Source organism: Eutrema salsugineum, unplaced genomic scaffold (assembly GCF_000478725.1).
Source record: "Eutrema salsugineum unplaced genomic scaffold, Eutsalg1_0 scaffold_16, whole genome shotgun sequence".
Taxonomy (NCBI): Eukaryota; Viridiplantae; Streptophyta; class Magnoliopsida; order Brassicales; family Brassicaceae; genus Eutrema; species Eutrema salsugineum.
Genome location: NW_006256858.1, coordinates 2509717 through 2525815, shown reverse-complemented (window position 1 = coordinate 2525815; position 16099 = coordinate 2509717). Strand labels below are relative to the sequence as shown.

Below are 16099 nucleotides of genomic sequence, written 5' to 3'. Positions count from 1 at the left end.
CAATCTAGATTTTCCATCACAAATTTCAGTTTTCAAAAGAGCAAAACATATCAGACGAATGAAACAGAGATCCTTGAATACCCATAAGAATGAAAATAATAACTAAATGTTGGCGAAGTAGGAATATAATTCACTTATACAAAATTGAGGGGTCCTGATTAGTGAGTAAGGATCTTACCTAATGCTGATTACTTAGGCTTTGATTGGTGTAGCATATTAATAAGCATAATGCTTTTCTATAAGCCAATCATGTTAGAGTAATTGAACAGGGCAGGGAGCATTTTGGACTCTAAATGCTCAACACTTCAATGCTCTCTAGTCTCTAGTAGAGCATTTCCAAAGCATAAAGCTTATTAAACTTTAAAAAGTCATTATTACCTTTATTATTTTGATTAATTTTCTGCGTTAACCATTAAATTACTTATTCACAATTTTATCATGATCTAATTATGTCTATTTTTGTAATTTTATGTCTTACTGCTCACAGCTTTAGAAATTAGATATCAGCAAAATAATATCTACTAGCTTACAGCTTTCTTAATGTACTGCTGTCTTACAGCTACAGCTCAACAATAAGCTTTGCCAATCAGGGCCTTAATGCTGATCTTACCTAATGCATATTTAAAAAAACAAAAATACAGTAATTATTAACAAACATAATGCTCGGACGATAGTGACCACTGACCAAATCAGGCGCCACATGAAGAAAACGAATCTTTATAAATGTGGCTTTGACTTGTCTTCTATGTAGCTTATCAATAATTCATTTTGGTATTTGCACACAGTTTTTTTCTCTTGACGAGAAAAAATGGCAGATGTGACCGTGATTTCTTCAACCATTGTTCAACCATGTAACACCGATCACTCGGGTCGGGTAAAGATCCATCTTACTCCATCTGATCTTAACCTTCTTCATCTCAGTAGTCCTCAAAGAGGTCTTCTCTTCCCTAAACCCGACCCGGAAACCCGTTTCATCTCTCGACTAAAGTCCTCTCTTTCGACAGCTCTGGAGATCTACTTCCCCTTTGCTGGTCGTCTTGTCAAAGTAGAGAATCTTGAAGACAAAACTGTGTCGTTTTTCATAGACTGCGACGACAGCTCCGGTGCCAGATTCGTCCACGCCGAATCGAAATCTTTATCGGTGAGCGATCTTCTTCAACCTCACGGCTCCATCATAAACTCTCGTCGCTTCAATGACTCTGTTTTCATGAGCCGATTCTTTCCCGCCAACGACCTGAAAAACATCGACGGCCTCTCTGAGCCCTTGCTTGCGTTGCAAGTCACCGAGATGAAAGATTGCGTCTTCATCAGTTTCGGATACAACCACATGGTCGCAGATGGAGCTTCGATCTGGAGTTTCTTCAATACTTGGTCCAAGATTTGCTCGAATGATTCCGATCATCAGAAAAAGAACCTTGACCCTCTTGTCCTCAGAGGATGGTTCCTCGACGGGATCGATTTCCCGTTTCATATTCCGGCTTCAGAGACGGAGATGCCACCACCGAGCTTGGAAATATCTCCGGTGGTGGTTCCCACTACGAAAGTGAGAGTCTTTCACTTCACAAAGAGGAATATTTCAGATCTCAAAGCTAAAGCCAACGGAGAAAACGGCTCTAGTGACGTGACTATCTCCTCTTTACAAGCGCTTTCCGCACATCTGTGGAGGTCAATAATGAGACACAGTGGTATGAGCCGAGAAGAAGAGACTCATTGCAAACTAGCGATGGATATGAGGCAGAGGTTAAACCCTCCGCTTCACAAAGAGTGTTTCGGGAATGTAATCCATCTCGGAATAGCCACAGTCACCGTGGGGGAGCTGCTGGATCATGGGCTAGGCTGGGCTGCTTTGCAGATTAATAAAATGGTGAGGTCACAAACGGATGAAAAGTATAAATCTTTTGCAGAGAATTGTGTTAGAAATGGTTATAAGATCCCAAAATTTGTTGGAAGTAGAATGGTCATTAGTGATTCTGTGATCGTAGCAAGCTCTCCCTGGTTCCAAGTGTATGACAATGATTTCGGTTGGGGCAAACCGATCGCTGCTCACGCTGGACCGGTCACTAGTATCAATGGCAGACTCACGCTTTTTAGAGGGATTGAAGATGGAAGTATTGATGTTCATGGGACCTTATGGTCCGACCAACTTGTGGATCTCTTATTGGCTGATGTTGAATTTCTGGAGTATGTGACGATTACATGATTGTATTGTTTGAATATTCAAAAATAAAGACGCATAAAAGTCACAAATTATTTGGTAGTATTATTAATAGTTACCTAAATCCATGTGGAGCCAACAATGTACCAAAAAGTTGAGGACTTGAGGTCCATACACATGATAGATAAAGTCTGAAACTGATGGTTTAAGGGAGTGAAGCTTGAGGGGTTTTGGGCTGGTCATATGCAGCAATGTTTTGAGGTTCGCATTCAGGGCTTAAGAGACGAACAAGTGTTGCGGTTGATGCACTCATGGACACAGCTCCACACCCAGCCCATCGTAGACTCCTCGGCACTGTAATTCTCGGACCTGCACATTCACCAAGAGGCAACATTCATGAAATGGAACCGGTCAACATTTTCTTTTATAACCATTGTATCTTAGGCTTCGTCTCTCAACTATTCTAAGTTCCTTTGAACCATAAATCCCCCAAAAACAAAAACCAATGGCAACAGGAACCAAGGCAAACGCCGATTGCTTCCCCAAACATGTAAAGGTCCAATCATTCACCACATCAATCTAGTAATTCAACATAGAATGAACAAAGTTTGATTGCATAATCTATTAACCAATCTATAAGAAAAGGAGAGAGAGATTTGCACCGTAGTGAAGTCTGCAGAGAACCCAGAAACCAAGAGCTCCACCAACAGCGAAAATGGCAGCAGTCTGTCTCATCAGCCTTGAACATGGCTTTGCATCTGATCTCATCAAATCTCCCTCTGACCATCCTAACTTCTGCCTCAACGCCATTTCTCTCTGTAGTAACTGACAAACCCACCAAAATTCACAGTATAAGAATAACGAACACACATTCGACTTTCCTGAGATTTATGTTCAGTGAGACATTTCATCGAGCAGCATAAGGACAACTTCTAAACTAAACAAAAAAGGAAAACAATTTCGTATCTTTAGGCGTATATACAAAGATCAAGAACACGCTTATTAAACTATACTAAAAGGTGAGACTTGTTAGCGACGAATGCCAATCTCTCAGAGAATCCGAATTTCTGAAGATTTCAAAAACGAAAGAAACAACGAACTCGGCAAATTTCAGGAGCTAGCAGAACACATAAGATCCAGTTCAGAGAAAAAAGAAAGAAAAATCATGCCTTTATCGATAATCTGGTTGCGTAATTCTCTCGCTAGGTCTCAAGAGGGTTTATCTTTGCTTATTGATGTTATTTGTGCTTGTTGATCCGATTTTTTTGGTCTTCTCCAAACCCTCTGTTTCTTTTCTTTCTACTTTCGTTTCTTACTTTCTGTTATTGTAAACTCTAAAACACGGTCGTTTTCGTTTATATGTTAAACGATGTGTTTTGTCCAGTTAGTCATTTAACTCCGTTGGTGTCTAGGGGGTTTATTTGCACCATTCAATACGTTTTTTTTTTTGCCAAGTATACTTAGTTGAACAAATTTCTTGTGTTTTTTGGATTTACAGTATTCATATGTTTGATGAATAAATCAATTTCTTGTGTTTTTTTTTCTTCTAAATTCCTTTATTGGGACCGTCCCTAATGGACATTTCATCGTGGGTTCAGGCAAACTAACTAAGTTGACAACTCTATCGTACAAAAAGTTTCCTTTTTTATTTTTAAGAATAAAAAAAAGTTTCCTTTTAAATTATGTGTTTTACAAGTCAAACTTATTTAAAACTTATTTATTTATGTTTATGTTTACGTTTCCATTTTCTTTTTTCATTCAAAAATTCCAATTTTTGATATAGAGTTGGTTGGCTTCGATCATTGAGTTTGTGCCTGGATCCAGGATATAGAGTTGGCGAGATTGTTTGAGAGCAACGGTGAGTTACAAGGGCATATACTGTAAATCAAATAAGAAAAGAAAAAAAAAAAACATAGGTGTTATCTAGGGTTTGTATGTGTGGCTGTCTTTGACTTGAACATGAAGCATCTTGTTCGACGACCACAAGTGGATCGTTATGTGAGGATTCTTCCTTGCAGATTTTCCATTTTCCGCTTCCCCAAAACAATATCCTCGCAGAGTTTCTCCCTTTGTAGCTTTGGCGAAGACATCCAAGTTAATTACTCCATTAGGGTTTGAAATAATTATTTGCTTTAAGTTTTATAATCATATATGACAGATTTTGATCACACCAAAAAAATATATGACAGATTTTGACCAAAAACTATTGGCTCCAGGCAGCTCTAAGGGATCAACGTCACAAAAACTTGGCACCCGAAGTAATAGCTAAGAAGCTACAAGATTTTTGGCGGGAGCGTCTAACGAGATATTCAGAACTCAGAAGCATCTATTTGCGCGACAAAAACATGAAACCTCAAGAAAGAGCGAAGAAGCTGCATGATATTTGGTGGGAGCATGTAACCAAGTTTTCAGAACTCAGAAGCATCTATTTACTTGACGACAAAAAAATGGAACCCGAAGAAGGAGTATCGAAGATGGTCTGGAATCGGCGTTGGCGCCAAAAGGTGATGCTTTCAATAGTGACAAGCATCAATTTACGCGATGACAAAAACATGAAACCCGAAGTAAGATCGAAGAAGCTGCAAGACATTTGGTCGGAGCATCTAACCAAATTATCAGAAACAAGCATCTATCTACGCGATGACAAAAACATGGAACCCGAAGGAGTATCGAAGAAGGTCGTCTGGGATTGGCAAGAGCAAGATAAGGTGTGGCTTTCACTATTCAGAATCAAGAATTTATGCGATGAAAAAAAAATGGAATTGATAAAGCGCCAAAGCGAGATGTTTTCAATACTCTCCAAAATCTATATACGCGAGATGGACGGCAAAAACATTGAATCCGAAGGAGTACCGATTGAGCAGGTGCTAGCTTCTTACATATATTTCGCAAGCGAACAGATCAGAACTGAAAAGTTTTTGGATAAGTTGGAGGAGAAAGGACCAAAGGGAGTGGCCTTAGCTACGCTGCGTAGGTCAGAGCGATTATTGTTTACTGATGATTATAAGTACATCATGAGACAAATGGTCTATAGGCGTCTCATGATGATGTATGTAACTAGAGGTGAAAAGCAAGACCTTCGTCGTTTGTGGAACTTAGCTAAGGAGAACATATTATTTTTTGACGAGTACGGGTATATTTCCACGATTTGGGCGTTTTTGAGGAAAGAAGATATCCAAGGGGCACACGAGGTTCTTGAAGAGTGGGATAGTAGTGAAGATAGATATTTGTCAATTCAAAAAAAAAAAGATCAAAAATTTTGTGGCTTATGGTGAACAAAATAAACTTGTGATGAAAAAAACCGAGGAGATGGTGAACGACATGGTTAAAGATCATAATGAAGAGGAGAAGATGAAAAGAGCGATGGAGGTGAGGCGAAATGGATGAGATCCAAAGAAGGATCGTGTTTTCTCTGCGTACGCATGTGTTCAGTACGTGGAAGGTACGATAGACATTGAGAGTGCGGCTGATGTTTTGAGACTGTTGGGGAAGCAAGAACCGCAACATGTTATGGATAGTAATAGATTAAGTCAGAAGATGGTGGAAGCAATGAGAGGAGGAGCATACTTTGGTGGTGTTTAAACAAGAGTGACGATATATAAAAAAGGTGATGATTTGCATTTATCCACACTTGCTAGATTACCAAAAATTGATTAGAAATACTTTATTATATAATATAAATCGGTTATCGAGCAAGATTTTCGTTAACTCTCATGACCACTTCGAGAAATTTTGTTTAAAACAATCAATCCTTGTAATAACCATCAACGGAAATACAGGATTTAAAGTTTTTCTGATAATTTTTTTGTATCAAAAGGTTTAAAAGTTAAAACAATCAATCCTTGAAATAAAACTATAGAGAGATATAAAAGACCCTAGAAAATATCTCAGTCTCTATGCAAAGAAGTATATATTGATGTTCAGGCGACCCTATGGTATGATGTATGATGGATTTGATTAAGAAATAAAATAATTGAATGCGACAAAAAAAATTCTTGACATGCGTTATATTGATCTACAAGCACAAATAACATCAGCACAAATTAAAAGTGTATAACGCAGAAACAAAACGAACCTGTGATTAAGAGCAAGCTTTGGATAAACAAATGATCACATAGAAGCTGCCTGTAATATTCGAATGGTACATAATCTTCTTCGATTAAAATGCTCAAAATTTCACTATATTCCGGTTACCTGAAGGCATACCATAAGGCGTCAGCTTGGCCGAAATTACAACAAAAACAATGTAGATTAGCAAAGGAAAAAAAAAAAAATCAAACATGTTTTGGAGCATTGTAACCAGCCGGAGAAAGAAAGTTTCAAAAGGCATCTCGATCAACAGTTGAGCTTGTCGTACATATTAGCTTGTTATTCCACCATTGATTATGCTGGTCATGCTTAGGAACACAACCGAAAAGATGAAAAGATTGATTATCTTCATCGCTTGTTTCTAAGAGTTTTTAAGTTTTGTTTGTTGCGGTCACTTTGTTGTCTATATAACATCGAATCTCAAGAAATTTTAGAATATGTTATCACGAAAAAATTGGTTCAGACTATTACTTGGGAATAAAAACTATATTTCAAAAGCTATTTTACAGGACGGATTCAAAGATAAAGGCTTGGCCGCATAGATGTTTATGGTAACGTGGCCTAAGTATCTGAGTGTCGCTAGAATTTGAAATAAATTAGGTTTTAGAATGATGTTTTTATTTTTAGATACGCTAGGGTTTGAAGCGGACTTTCTAAAGAATTGATGTGTAAAACTGCATCGTATAATCACAGTTTCAAAAAAATGTAATCAAATAAATAATTAAAAAAATACTTAAAAACCAGTTGCAGATCCATAAATTATTTTGTACCGGGGTCATTATAAAGACGATTGATGAAATCAAGCCAGCTTAGAAATAAAAATTGTTTGTGCACTATCTGGTCAACATTAAAAACATTGTAAGTATGTAGAGTATGTAGAGTATGTACTTTGTTATAAAGAAAAAGTGATTGAAGATAAACCTATATTCTGTTTTTCTTAAATGTTTTTTTTTGTCAAATGATACTTTAGTATTACCAAACACAGTTATATACCTTAGATTTTCATTATATATTCCTAATCACGACCCCTTAAATTTGTATTAGTGAATTGTATATTTATACTTCGCCAACATTTAGTTAGTATTTTCATTCTTATAAGAATTACAAAGGATCTCTATTTTCATTCTTCTGATATGTTTTGCTCTTTTGAAAACTGAAATTTGTGATATCAGCAACTACCCCATTTATACGACCGACTACTACATTTCTAAAAAAAAAACACATAAAAAGTGTCCATTCTCTACCAGAATTTAGCACATTTGTTTCCTCAAATTGATGAACGCCCTTGAATTTATTAACGTGTATAATATATGAGATACTTCAACAGTTTTACTACATTTTTTTTAGTCTAACACTTTTAATACAAATTAAATATAACATTGAACCCACAAAAGTTGACCACATATTTCGAATACTGTATATATATAATTATGAATACAAACTAGAAAGAAAGAAAAAAGTCACTAGTCGTACATCGGTACATTAGTTTTTGGTTATGATTGGGACCAACAATTGGTATATAAACGTTCTTGATCTGGACGACAATAGAATGGTAACTTCACAATGAGATCAATCAGCATTAGACAAATCTGATTCTATTGAAAGATGATTCTACAATACATTTAAAATTAATTAGGCTTAGAAAAATCTTCAGAATTGAAAGATCTGATTCTATTGAAAGATGATTCTATTGGAAGATGATTCTACATGTTGTAACTTCACAATGAGATCAATCAGCATTATAAGGATCTCACCTAATGCTGATTCTATTGTTTTATAGAAATCTTACTTAATGTCGATTAAAAATAATAATAATAATAACCATGACAAATTAAACATTATGCTCGGAGGGATAGTGACCTAGATCAGATTATGCGCAAGTACGGAAAATGAATCTTTAAAGACGTGGCTTTGAGTTGTCTTCTATGTAGAAAATCCCATAAAATCTAGGTCGACGTCTTCGTGTGTGACACAATTACACAAATGTCATTGTGTGTAACACATGCCGCTGCATCATTGTCTTTTTTTTTTTTTTTCTTTTTCTAAATTCCTTTATTGGGACAGAACGTCCTTAATCGACATTTTGTGGTGGGTTCAGGAAAATTAATTAATTTGCCAATTCTATCGTACAAAACGTTTCCTTTTTTAGTCTTAACAAAAAAAGGTTTCCTTTAATTTATGTGTGTTTTACAAGTAAAACTTATTTATTTATGTTTACGTTTCCATTTTCTTTTTCTTTCAACATTTCCAATTTTTGGTATAGAGCTGGCTTCTATCATTGATTTTGGCTGGATCCTGGATATAGAGTTGGCCAGATTGTTCGAGAGAAACAATCGTTTACGAGGTCATATACTGTAAATCAAATAAGAAAAAAAATAATTAGGACTTATCTAGGGTTTTGTTGTGTGTTGTCTTTGACTTGAACATGAAGCATCTTGCTCGACAACCACAAGTGGGTCGCTTTGTAAGGATTCTTCCTTGCAGGTTTTCCAATTTCCGCTTCCCCAAAACAATATCCTCGCAGAGTCTCACCCTTTGTAGCTTTGGCGAAGCCATCCAGGTTAATTAATTAGGGTTTTAAATAATTACTTGTTTTTAGTCTTATCTATTACGTCAGATGATTTGACCTTCTCCTCTACCACTCCATTGCTCCAGGCAGCTCTAAAAGAGCGTCAAAAAAACATGGAACCCGAAGTAATAGCTAAGAAGCTACAGGATTTTTGGAGGGAGCGTCTAACGAGATATTCAGAACTCAGAAGCATCTATTTACGCGACAAAAACATGAAACCCGAAGTAAGAGCGGAGAAGCTGCAAGATATTATGTGGGAGCATGTAACCAAGTTTTCAGAACTCAGAAGCATCTATTTACGCCATGACAAAAACATGGAACCCGAAGGAGAATCGAAGATAATCCGACGTTGGCGCCAAAAGGAGATGCTTCCAATACTCAGCAGCATCAGCAAACCGATGGAGGAGGTGTTAGCTTCTCGCATAGACAGGTCAAACAACTTACAGAGCATTGAAAATTTGTTGGACATGTTGGAGGAGAAAGGACCAAAAGGAATCGATTTAGCTACGCTGCGTAGGTCAGAGCGACTATTGTGTACTGATGAGGACATGCTGCTGCTACCAGTGACCTATACGTATCTCATGATGATTTACACACGTATAGGTGAAAAGCATGACCTTCGTCGTTTGTATGTTTCCACGATTTGGGCGTATTTGAGGAACGAAGGTGTCGGATGGTCCTGGGCCTGCGAGGCTCTTGAAGAGTGGGTTAGTAGTGGAGATATGTTAAATCTTGTTGTTTATGGTAACCACAGAAAACTTCAGCACAAAAACATGAAACCTGAAGTAGTACCGATTGAGAATGTGTTAGCTTCTCACATATTAGTATCAACCGTTGAGTATATTGAAGAGTTTTTTGACAAGTTGGAGGATAAAGGACCAAAGGGAATTGCGTTAGCTACGCTGCGTAGGTCAGAGCGATTACTGTTTACAGATGATGATTATAAGTACTTCATGGAACCAAGAGACTATGAGGATCTCATGATGACATATAGACGTAGAGGTGAAAAGGAAGATCTTCGTCGTTTGTGGAACTTAGCTAAGGAGGACACAACATTGTTTGACGTGGAACGGTATGTTTTCACGATTTCGGAGTTTTTGGGTAAAAAAGATATCGAAGGGGTACACGAGGTTCTTGAAGATTGGAATAGTACTGGAGATATCAGTAAACTTGTGGTTTCTGGTGACCAAAGAAAACTTGTGATGAAAGAAACCGAAGAGATGGTGAACAACATGGTTAAAGATCATAATGAAGAGGAGAAGATGAAAAGGGCGATGGAGGTGAGGCGAAACGGGTGGGATCCAAAGGAGGATCTTGTTTTCTCTGCGTACGCATGTGTTCAGTACGTGGAAGGTACGATAGACATTGAGAGTGCGGCTGATGTTTTGAGATCGTTGGAGAAGCAAGAACCGCAAGATGTTATGGATAGTGATAGATTAAGTCAGAAGATGGTGGAAGCAATAAGAGGAGGAGCATACTTTGGTGGGGTTTAAACAAGAGTGACGATATATAATCAAGGTGATGTTTTGTTTTGATCCCCACTAGCAGATTACCAAAAATTGATTAGAAATACTTTATTATATAATATATATCGAGCAAGATTTTCGTTAACTCTCATGACCACATCGAGAAATTTTGTTGAAAACAATCAATCCTTGTAACCATCAACAAAAATACAGGGTTTAATTAAAGTATTTTTTTCGTTTTTTTATCAAAAGGTTTAAAAGTTAAAACAATAAATCCTTGAAATAAAACTTTGTATATGGTCTATAGAGCGATATAAAAGACTATAAAATATCTCAATCCCTATGATCTCTCTATATAGTCTACCTAGAAAAACACAATGATCTATTAATCTCACCGCAATAATTTTGGACATGGTCCCATATTAACAGTGCATAGGGTCAAGCTTTGAAGTTGAAAGATATCGGTTCTAGATTTCTTTCATGTGGCTATCAATGATTCAGTTTGGTTTTATAAAAAATTTGCAGTTTCCTTCTCTCTTGACGAAAATATGGCAAATGTGACCGTGATTTCTTCAACCATTGTTCAACCGTGTAACACCGATCAATAGGGTCGGGCAAAGATCCATCTTACTCCATCTGATCTCAACCTTCTTCATCTCGAATATCCTCAAAGAGGTCTTCTCTTCCCCAAACCCGACCCGGAAACCCGTTTCATCTCTCGACTAAAGTCCTCTCTTTCGACTGCTCTAGAGATCTACTTCCCCTTCGCTGGTCGTCTCGTCAAAGTGGAGAATCAAGAAGACAAAACTGTATCGTTTTACATCAATTGCGATGAAGTTTTAGGTGCCAAATTCGTCCACGCCATTGCCAAATCTGTCTCGGTAAGTGATGTTTTCCAACTTGATGGCTCGGTTCCCAATTTCTTCAGGGATTTCTTCCTGGTAAACGGCATCAACGGCATCAAGAGCATCGACTGTGTCTCGAAACCCTTGCTTGCTTTGCAAGTCACCGAGAAGAAGGACGGAGTTTTTATTAGTTTCGGCTACAACCACATGGTGGCCGATGGTGCTTCACTGCTTCCATATGATACTTCTTCCAAACTTGGTCAAACATTTGCTCCAATGGTTCTAGTTCTGATCATAAGCCTCTTCTTCTCAAAGGATGGTTCCTCGACGGTATCGACGCCATCACCAAGCCGTGAACTCTCTTCCGTGCCCATTACGAAAGAGAGAGTTTTTCACTTCACAAAGAAGAAAGTTTCAGATCTTAAAGCTAAAGCTAACCGCGAGAGTAGCTCACACGACCTAACAATATCATCTCTTCAAGCGGTTTTGGCACATCTATGGCGATCAATCGCAAGAAAACGGTGGTCTAAACGGAAAAGGAGAGAGCCACTGCAAAGTAGCAGCAGACATGAGGCAGAGGCTAAACCCTCCGCTTGAGAAAGAGTGTTTTGGTAATATGGCCCATTTCGGGTATCGCCATAGCCACCGGGAGAGACCTGCTGGATCATGGCTTAGGATGGGATGCTCTCCACATCAGCAAAATGGTGAGGTCTCTAATTAACTACTGAAGACTATAGAACTTGTGCAGAGAATTGGGTTAGGAATGTAAAGATCCCAAAAATTAGTGTTGGAAGTAAAAGTGGTTATTGGTGATTCTATTGTTGTCACAAGCTCACCATGGTTCCAAGTGTATGATAAGACTTCGGTTGGGGTAAACCGATGGCAGCTCGAGCTGGACCGAGCAATAGTAGTATCAGTGGAAAACTCGTCCTTTTTAGGGGTGTAGAAGAAGGAAGAATTGATGTTCATGCGACTCTTTGGTCTGATGTACTAATTAACCTACTCTCTGATGTTGAATTTTTCGATGCATGATTTCATTGAGAAATATAGAAAACAAATAATCTTTCGGTAAGTGATCCCTTTCGAAGTGATGGCTCTGTTTCAGATGTTTTCAGGCTTTTCTTCCCCGTGAACGGTGTCAGAAGCATCAATGGCGTTTCCGAGCCCTTGCTTGCTATACAAGTCACCGAGATTATAGACGGAATTTCATTAGCTTCGGATACAACCACTTGGTGGCCGATGGTTCTTCCATGAGGAAATTCATCCACACTTGGTCAAAGATTTACTTTAGTGGTCAAAAGGGGAATCTTGATCAGCCTAATGTATTCAAAGGATGGTTCCTCGACATGATCGATTTCCCGATCCATATTCCGATTTGGCGGTTTCGGAGATAGAGACAGAGATGGCTACGAGTCGTGAAAGTGTCACGAAAGAGAGATTTTTTCAATTCACAAAGAAGAACGTTTCAGTTCTCAAAGCTAAAGCTAACGCCGAGATTAGATCAAGCGACCTAAAATCTCGTTTCTTTAAGCGGTGTTGGCATATTTATGGCAGACAATCGCAAGACACAGTGGTCTAAACCGAGAAGAAGAGACACGCTGCATGGTAGCAGCAGATTTTAGGCAGAGGTTAAACCCTCCGCTTGAGAAAGAGTGTTTCGGGAATGTGACCCTTCCGGGTATAACTACAGCCACCGTGGGAGGTCTGGCCGATCGTGAATTGGGCTGGGCTCCTTTGCAGATCAGTAAAACTGTGAGGTCGCAAACGAATGAGAATTATAAGACTTTTGCAGAGACTTGGGTTAGAAACATTAAGATCCCAAGAATTGATGTTGTAAGTAGAATAGGTGACAATTCTTTGATTGTCAATAACTCTCCTTGGTTCGAAGTGTATGAGAACGATTTTGGTTTGGGTAAACCGATTGCTATTCGAGCTGGACCGGCAAATGGTATTGGTGACAAACTTGTCGTTTTTCGAGGGATTGAAGAAGGAAGTATCGATGTTCATGTGATACTGACACTATCGTTATGGTCCGACGTATTAGTGAACTTATTGGACGATGTTGAATCTATGGAAAATGTAACAACTACATGATTTATTGGTAGATCCATAAAACCATGTACTAATTTGGAGGTCTACTAATCAATATCAAATTTTTTTAATCGCCAAGTTTAAAATTGTCTGGCTTATCTTAGCAAACAGAGAAGTTGGCTCATCTAACACAGTACATTACAAGTTTCAGTTAAGATTTTGTATCTATCCTATGAGTCTTCTTTGTGCATTAAACTTATAATAAATATGAATCTGACTTTGTTAATCTCTACATTGGATTCTATTATGTTCTCAATTTCCCTATCTCACTTGCAATAGTCATCAATTGTGCTTGTGCACAAAAGCTTCTTAGAATAACTGCCAGAGTTAAAGACAGCGAGGACTTATAAAAGGAGAGAGTTTGAAAATGTTCATAGAGAGGGTTATACTTGCACAGAAAATGGAACTAATCATACTGTAAGTCTGTACATGTGAAAGTTCACACAAACGCACTGGAATAAAGGTTTGAGTTATGATCAGTAAGCAGCTCAGCATTAAGCTCCTGGTTAGTTAATTTGTGTTACAAAGCCAACGCTATGTCCCACACAGGATGACACGAAGAAGAATCTTGTCTTGGCATGTTGGCTACAACAAGTCCATACTCAGTGATGACAACTCGATTTCCTTATGTTTTTAATTTCATCTAATGGGCCACATTCCATAAGATATTTCTGAGAAAGGTTTATGACTAGTTACATTGAGATACATACAACCATGGAATCGCTATGTCTATAAAGCTCTTGGAACTTAATGGGGGCTTCCAAACACCAATTGGCCTAAAATTCAGTTTGATAGTGAGATGCTTAAGGAATCTAAACGACGACGTCCTATTGAGCTGAGATTGTGGTGTAAGTGGTGTTTCTTTTATATATAATCCATATCATGGACCTAAACCTAGACTAATCTCCGAGACACGTACGTAGGAAATCAAGTATTTTTTTGCCAATTTAAGATAACTTAGCCAAAAAGCTTGTTTTACTTGTAAAGCAACGAATTCAAGTAAGGTATCGTATCGTGTGGTAGCCACGATCCTGTTTCAAACATTCTTAATTTTACAATCTCAAAACACATCAATAATATGTAAGTCTACAAAGATTTGTTCAGATTTAACAAATGGTTACATATAAAAAATATATGAATAAGAATCGTTGAGTTTGGATCTAACTAGGTTAAATTAAAAAAAAAGACCTAGCCATCGTCTCACAACTCTGTTTTTCCACTCTGTTTCTCTATCACTACCGTCACCGTACGTTGACCCAGTCTCCGGCGACAGACCAATCAGGCATCATTGATTCAGTGACCAAACTCTCAAATCTCTCCACCGGAGAATCCAACGGCTGATATTGCGTGTCTGAATCCAACGAGACAGATTCCCAATCTGGAAATCCGAAAGGGCATCTCGGCGACGTCGATACTTCTTCTTCCTCCTCCTTCACCTTCATAAAGAATTCTTCTTTTTGGCCATCGTCGCAATCAACGGCTACGAACGAATGGTTTAAAAGCATCTCAGCCGTCCATCTTTTCTCGGGATCTTTGACGAAACACTTGGACAAGAAGTCTTTTCCTTCTTCCGACAACTCCTCTGGAATCTTCGGCAACTCGTCGCCGACACCGATTCGTAACAAAAGCGACATGTAGTTTGACCCTTCTTTAACACTCCATGCCGTTTTCCCGCTAAACATCTCAACTACGGCGCATCCTAACGCCCACACATCAGCCGCTGATCCGTACTCGTTATCGTTAACGGATTCCGGCGCCATATTTAACGGCGTCCCTCTAATCTCCACTCCTTCTTTCGACGCCGTTAATTCTCCGTTAATCCTCCTCGCCAAACCGAAATCCGCAATCTTAACGGCGCCGTCGCCGAATAACAGAATATTCCCGAGTTTAATATCGCAGTGAGCGAACCCGTTCGAGTGGATGTGACGTAACCCACGGAGCACGGATCCAGTGTGACGGCGCACGGTGGATTCCGGTAAACCCTCACCGTTTAGTTTCTTCAGTTGAGTCGCCAAGCTTCCTCTCGAAGCGTACTCCAATAGCAAGTTGTAAAATTTCTCGCCTTTCTCCACCGTTTGATCCTCGCCGAAACACCGTACGATCTCGGAGCAATCTCCGAGTGAATCCAACACTGATTTCTCGTTCGCGATTGCGTCGGCGCCGTATGAATCCGACGATTTCACGGCCATAAGAGCTGGAAGTTCGCCGATGTTTAACGGCGTCGCTAGACTGACAGTGGAAAAAGTTCCGTATCCGATTGTTTCTCCACGAACCCACTCCATTGGAAACGATCCGACGCGAGTTTCTGTGAGAGATTACGAAGAGAAAAGCTCTGGTTTTGATGGGGGTTGTGAGAGGATTGTGAAGAAAGGTTTCGTTTTTATAGATACGAACTTTGGTTTAGGGTTAAAATTTCCTTTTTTAAGGATTCAGAATTGGAAAAAATATGATTTGAAGTGTTTGGAAGATACAGAGCACGTAGCTCGTGACTGTAAATTGTGCCTCATGGCGCAACTTCCACAATTTATATATATACTCAAAAAAATTAATATTTAAACATTTTTAATAGTAAATAAGTGTATTTCCAAAGTCTGAATTTTTGTGAATAGTTAATGCACGTGATGAGAGAGGAGGATATTTGATTGATATTTCCTTTTTGGGCTGCTGAAACTTAAAATATTTTGTTAAAATATAAATATTCATCAGACGACGTTGGCTTAGTTGCGATATTTCAGATCGAGATATTTGATGGTCAGTCTTCCTTGACCGACCGTCAATTTATTAACCAATCGATGACGATCAATATTATATCTGAACAAAGTTTAGATATTCTCGTTGATATTTTAACATAATTATAAAAAACTGCAATGTGGGTTTGTGGTTT

General features: G+C 38.5%; 4 protein-coding genes and 2 pseudogenes across 4 annotated transcripts; 4 read left to right on the top strand and 2 right to left on the bottom strand.

Annotated features, from left to right (window-relative positions):
• Positions 1–617: 617 nt before the first annotated feature.
• Positions 618–2247, top strand: LOC18021363 (uncharacterized acetyltransferase At3g50280). Its single transcript, XM_006403982.2, has one exon. It carries the CDS (start codon positions 809–811, stop codon positions 2198–2200), a length of 1392 nt encoding a protein of 463 aa, XP_006404045.1. The 5' UTR covers positions 618–808; the 3' UTR covers positions 2201–2247.
• LOC18021362 lies at positions 2239–3462 on the bottom strand. The gene is made up of 3 exons (XM_006403981.2): positions 3325–3462; positions 2818–2980; positions 2239–2524 (listed from the first exon to the last, which is right to left on the bottom strand). The coding sequence occupies exons 2-3, from the start codon at positions 2963–2965 to the stop codon at positions 2361–2363; spliced, it is 312 nt and encodes a 103-aa protein (XP_006404044.1). The 5' UTR covers positions 2966–2980; positions 3325–3462; the 3' UTR covers positions 2239–2360.
• A 1512-nt stretch (positions 3463–4974) lies between these two features.
• LOC112087810 lies at positions 4975–5737 on the top strand. The gene is made up of 3 exons (XM_024157819.1): positions 4975–5346; positions 5462–5524; positions 5588–5737. The coding sequence occupies exons 1-3, from the start codon at positions 4975–4977 to the stop codon at positions 5735–5737; spliced, it is 585 nt and encodes a 194-aa protein (XP_024013587.1).
• Positions 5738–10809: 5072 nt separating this feature from the next.
• On the top strand, positions 10810–13041 carry LOC112087840 (annotated as a pseudogene).
• LOC18021360 lies at positions 12178–13342 on the top strand (annotated as a pseudogene).
• Positions 13343–14456: 1114 nt separating this feature from the next.
• LOC18021359 (mitogen-activated protein kinase kinase kinase 18) lies at positions 14457–15567 on the bottom strand. The gene has a single exon (XM_006403978.2). It carries the CDS (start codon positions 15495–15497, stop codon positions 14457–14459), a length of 1041 nt encoding a protein of 346 aa, XP_006404041.1. The 5' UTR covers positions 15498–15567.
• Positions 15568–16099: the final 532 nt, after the last annotated feature.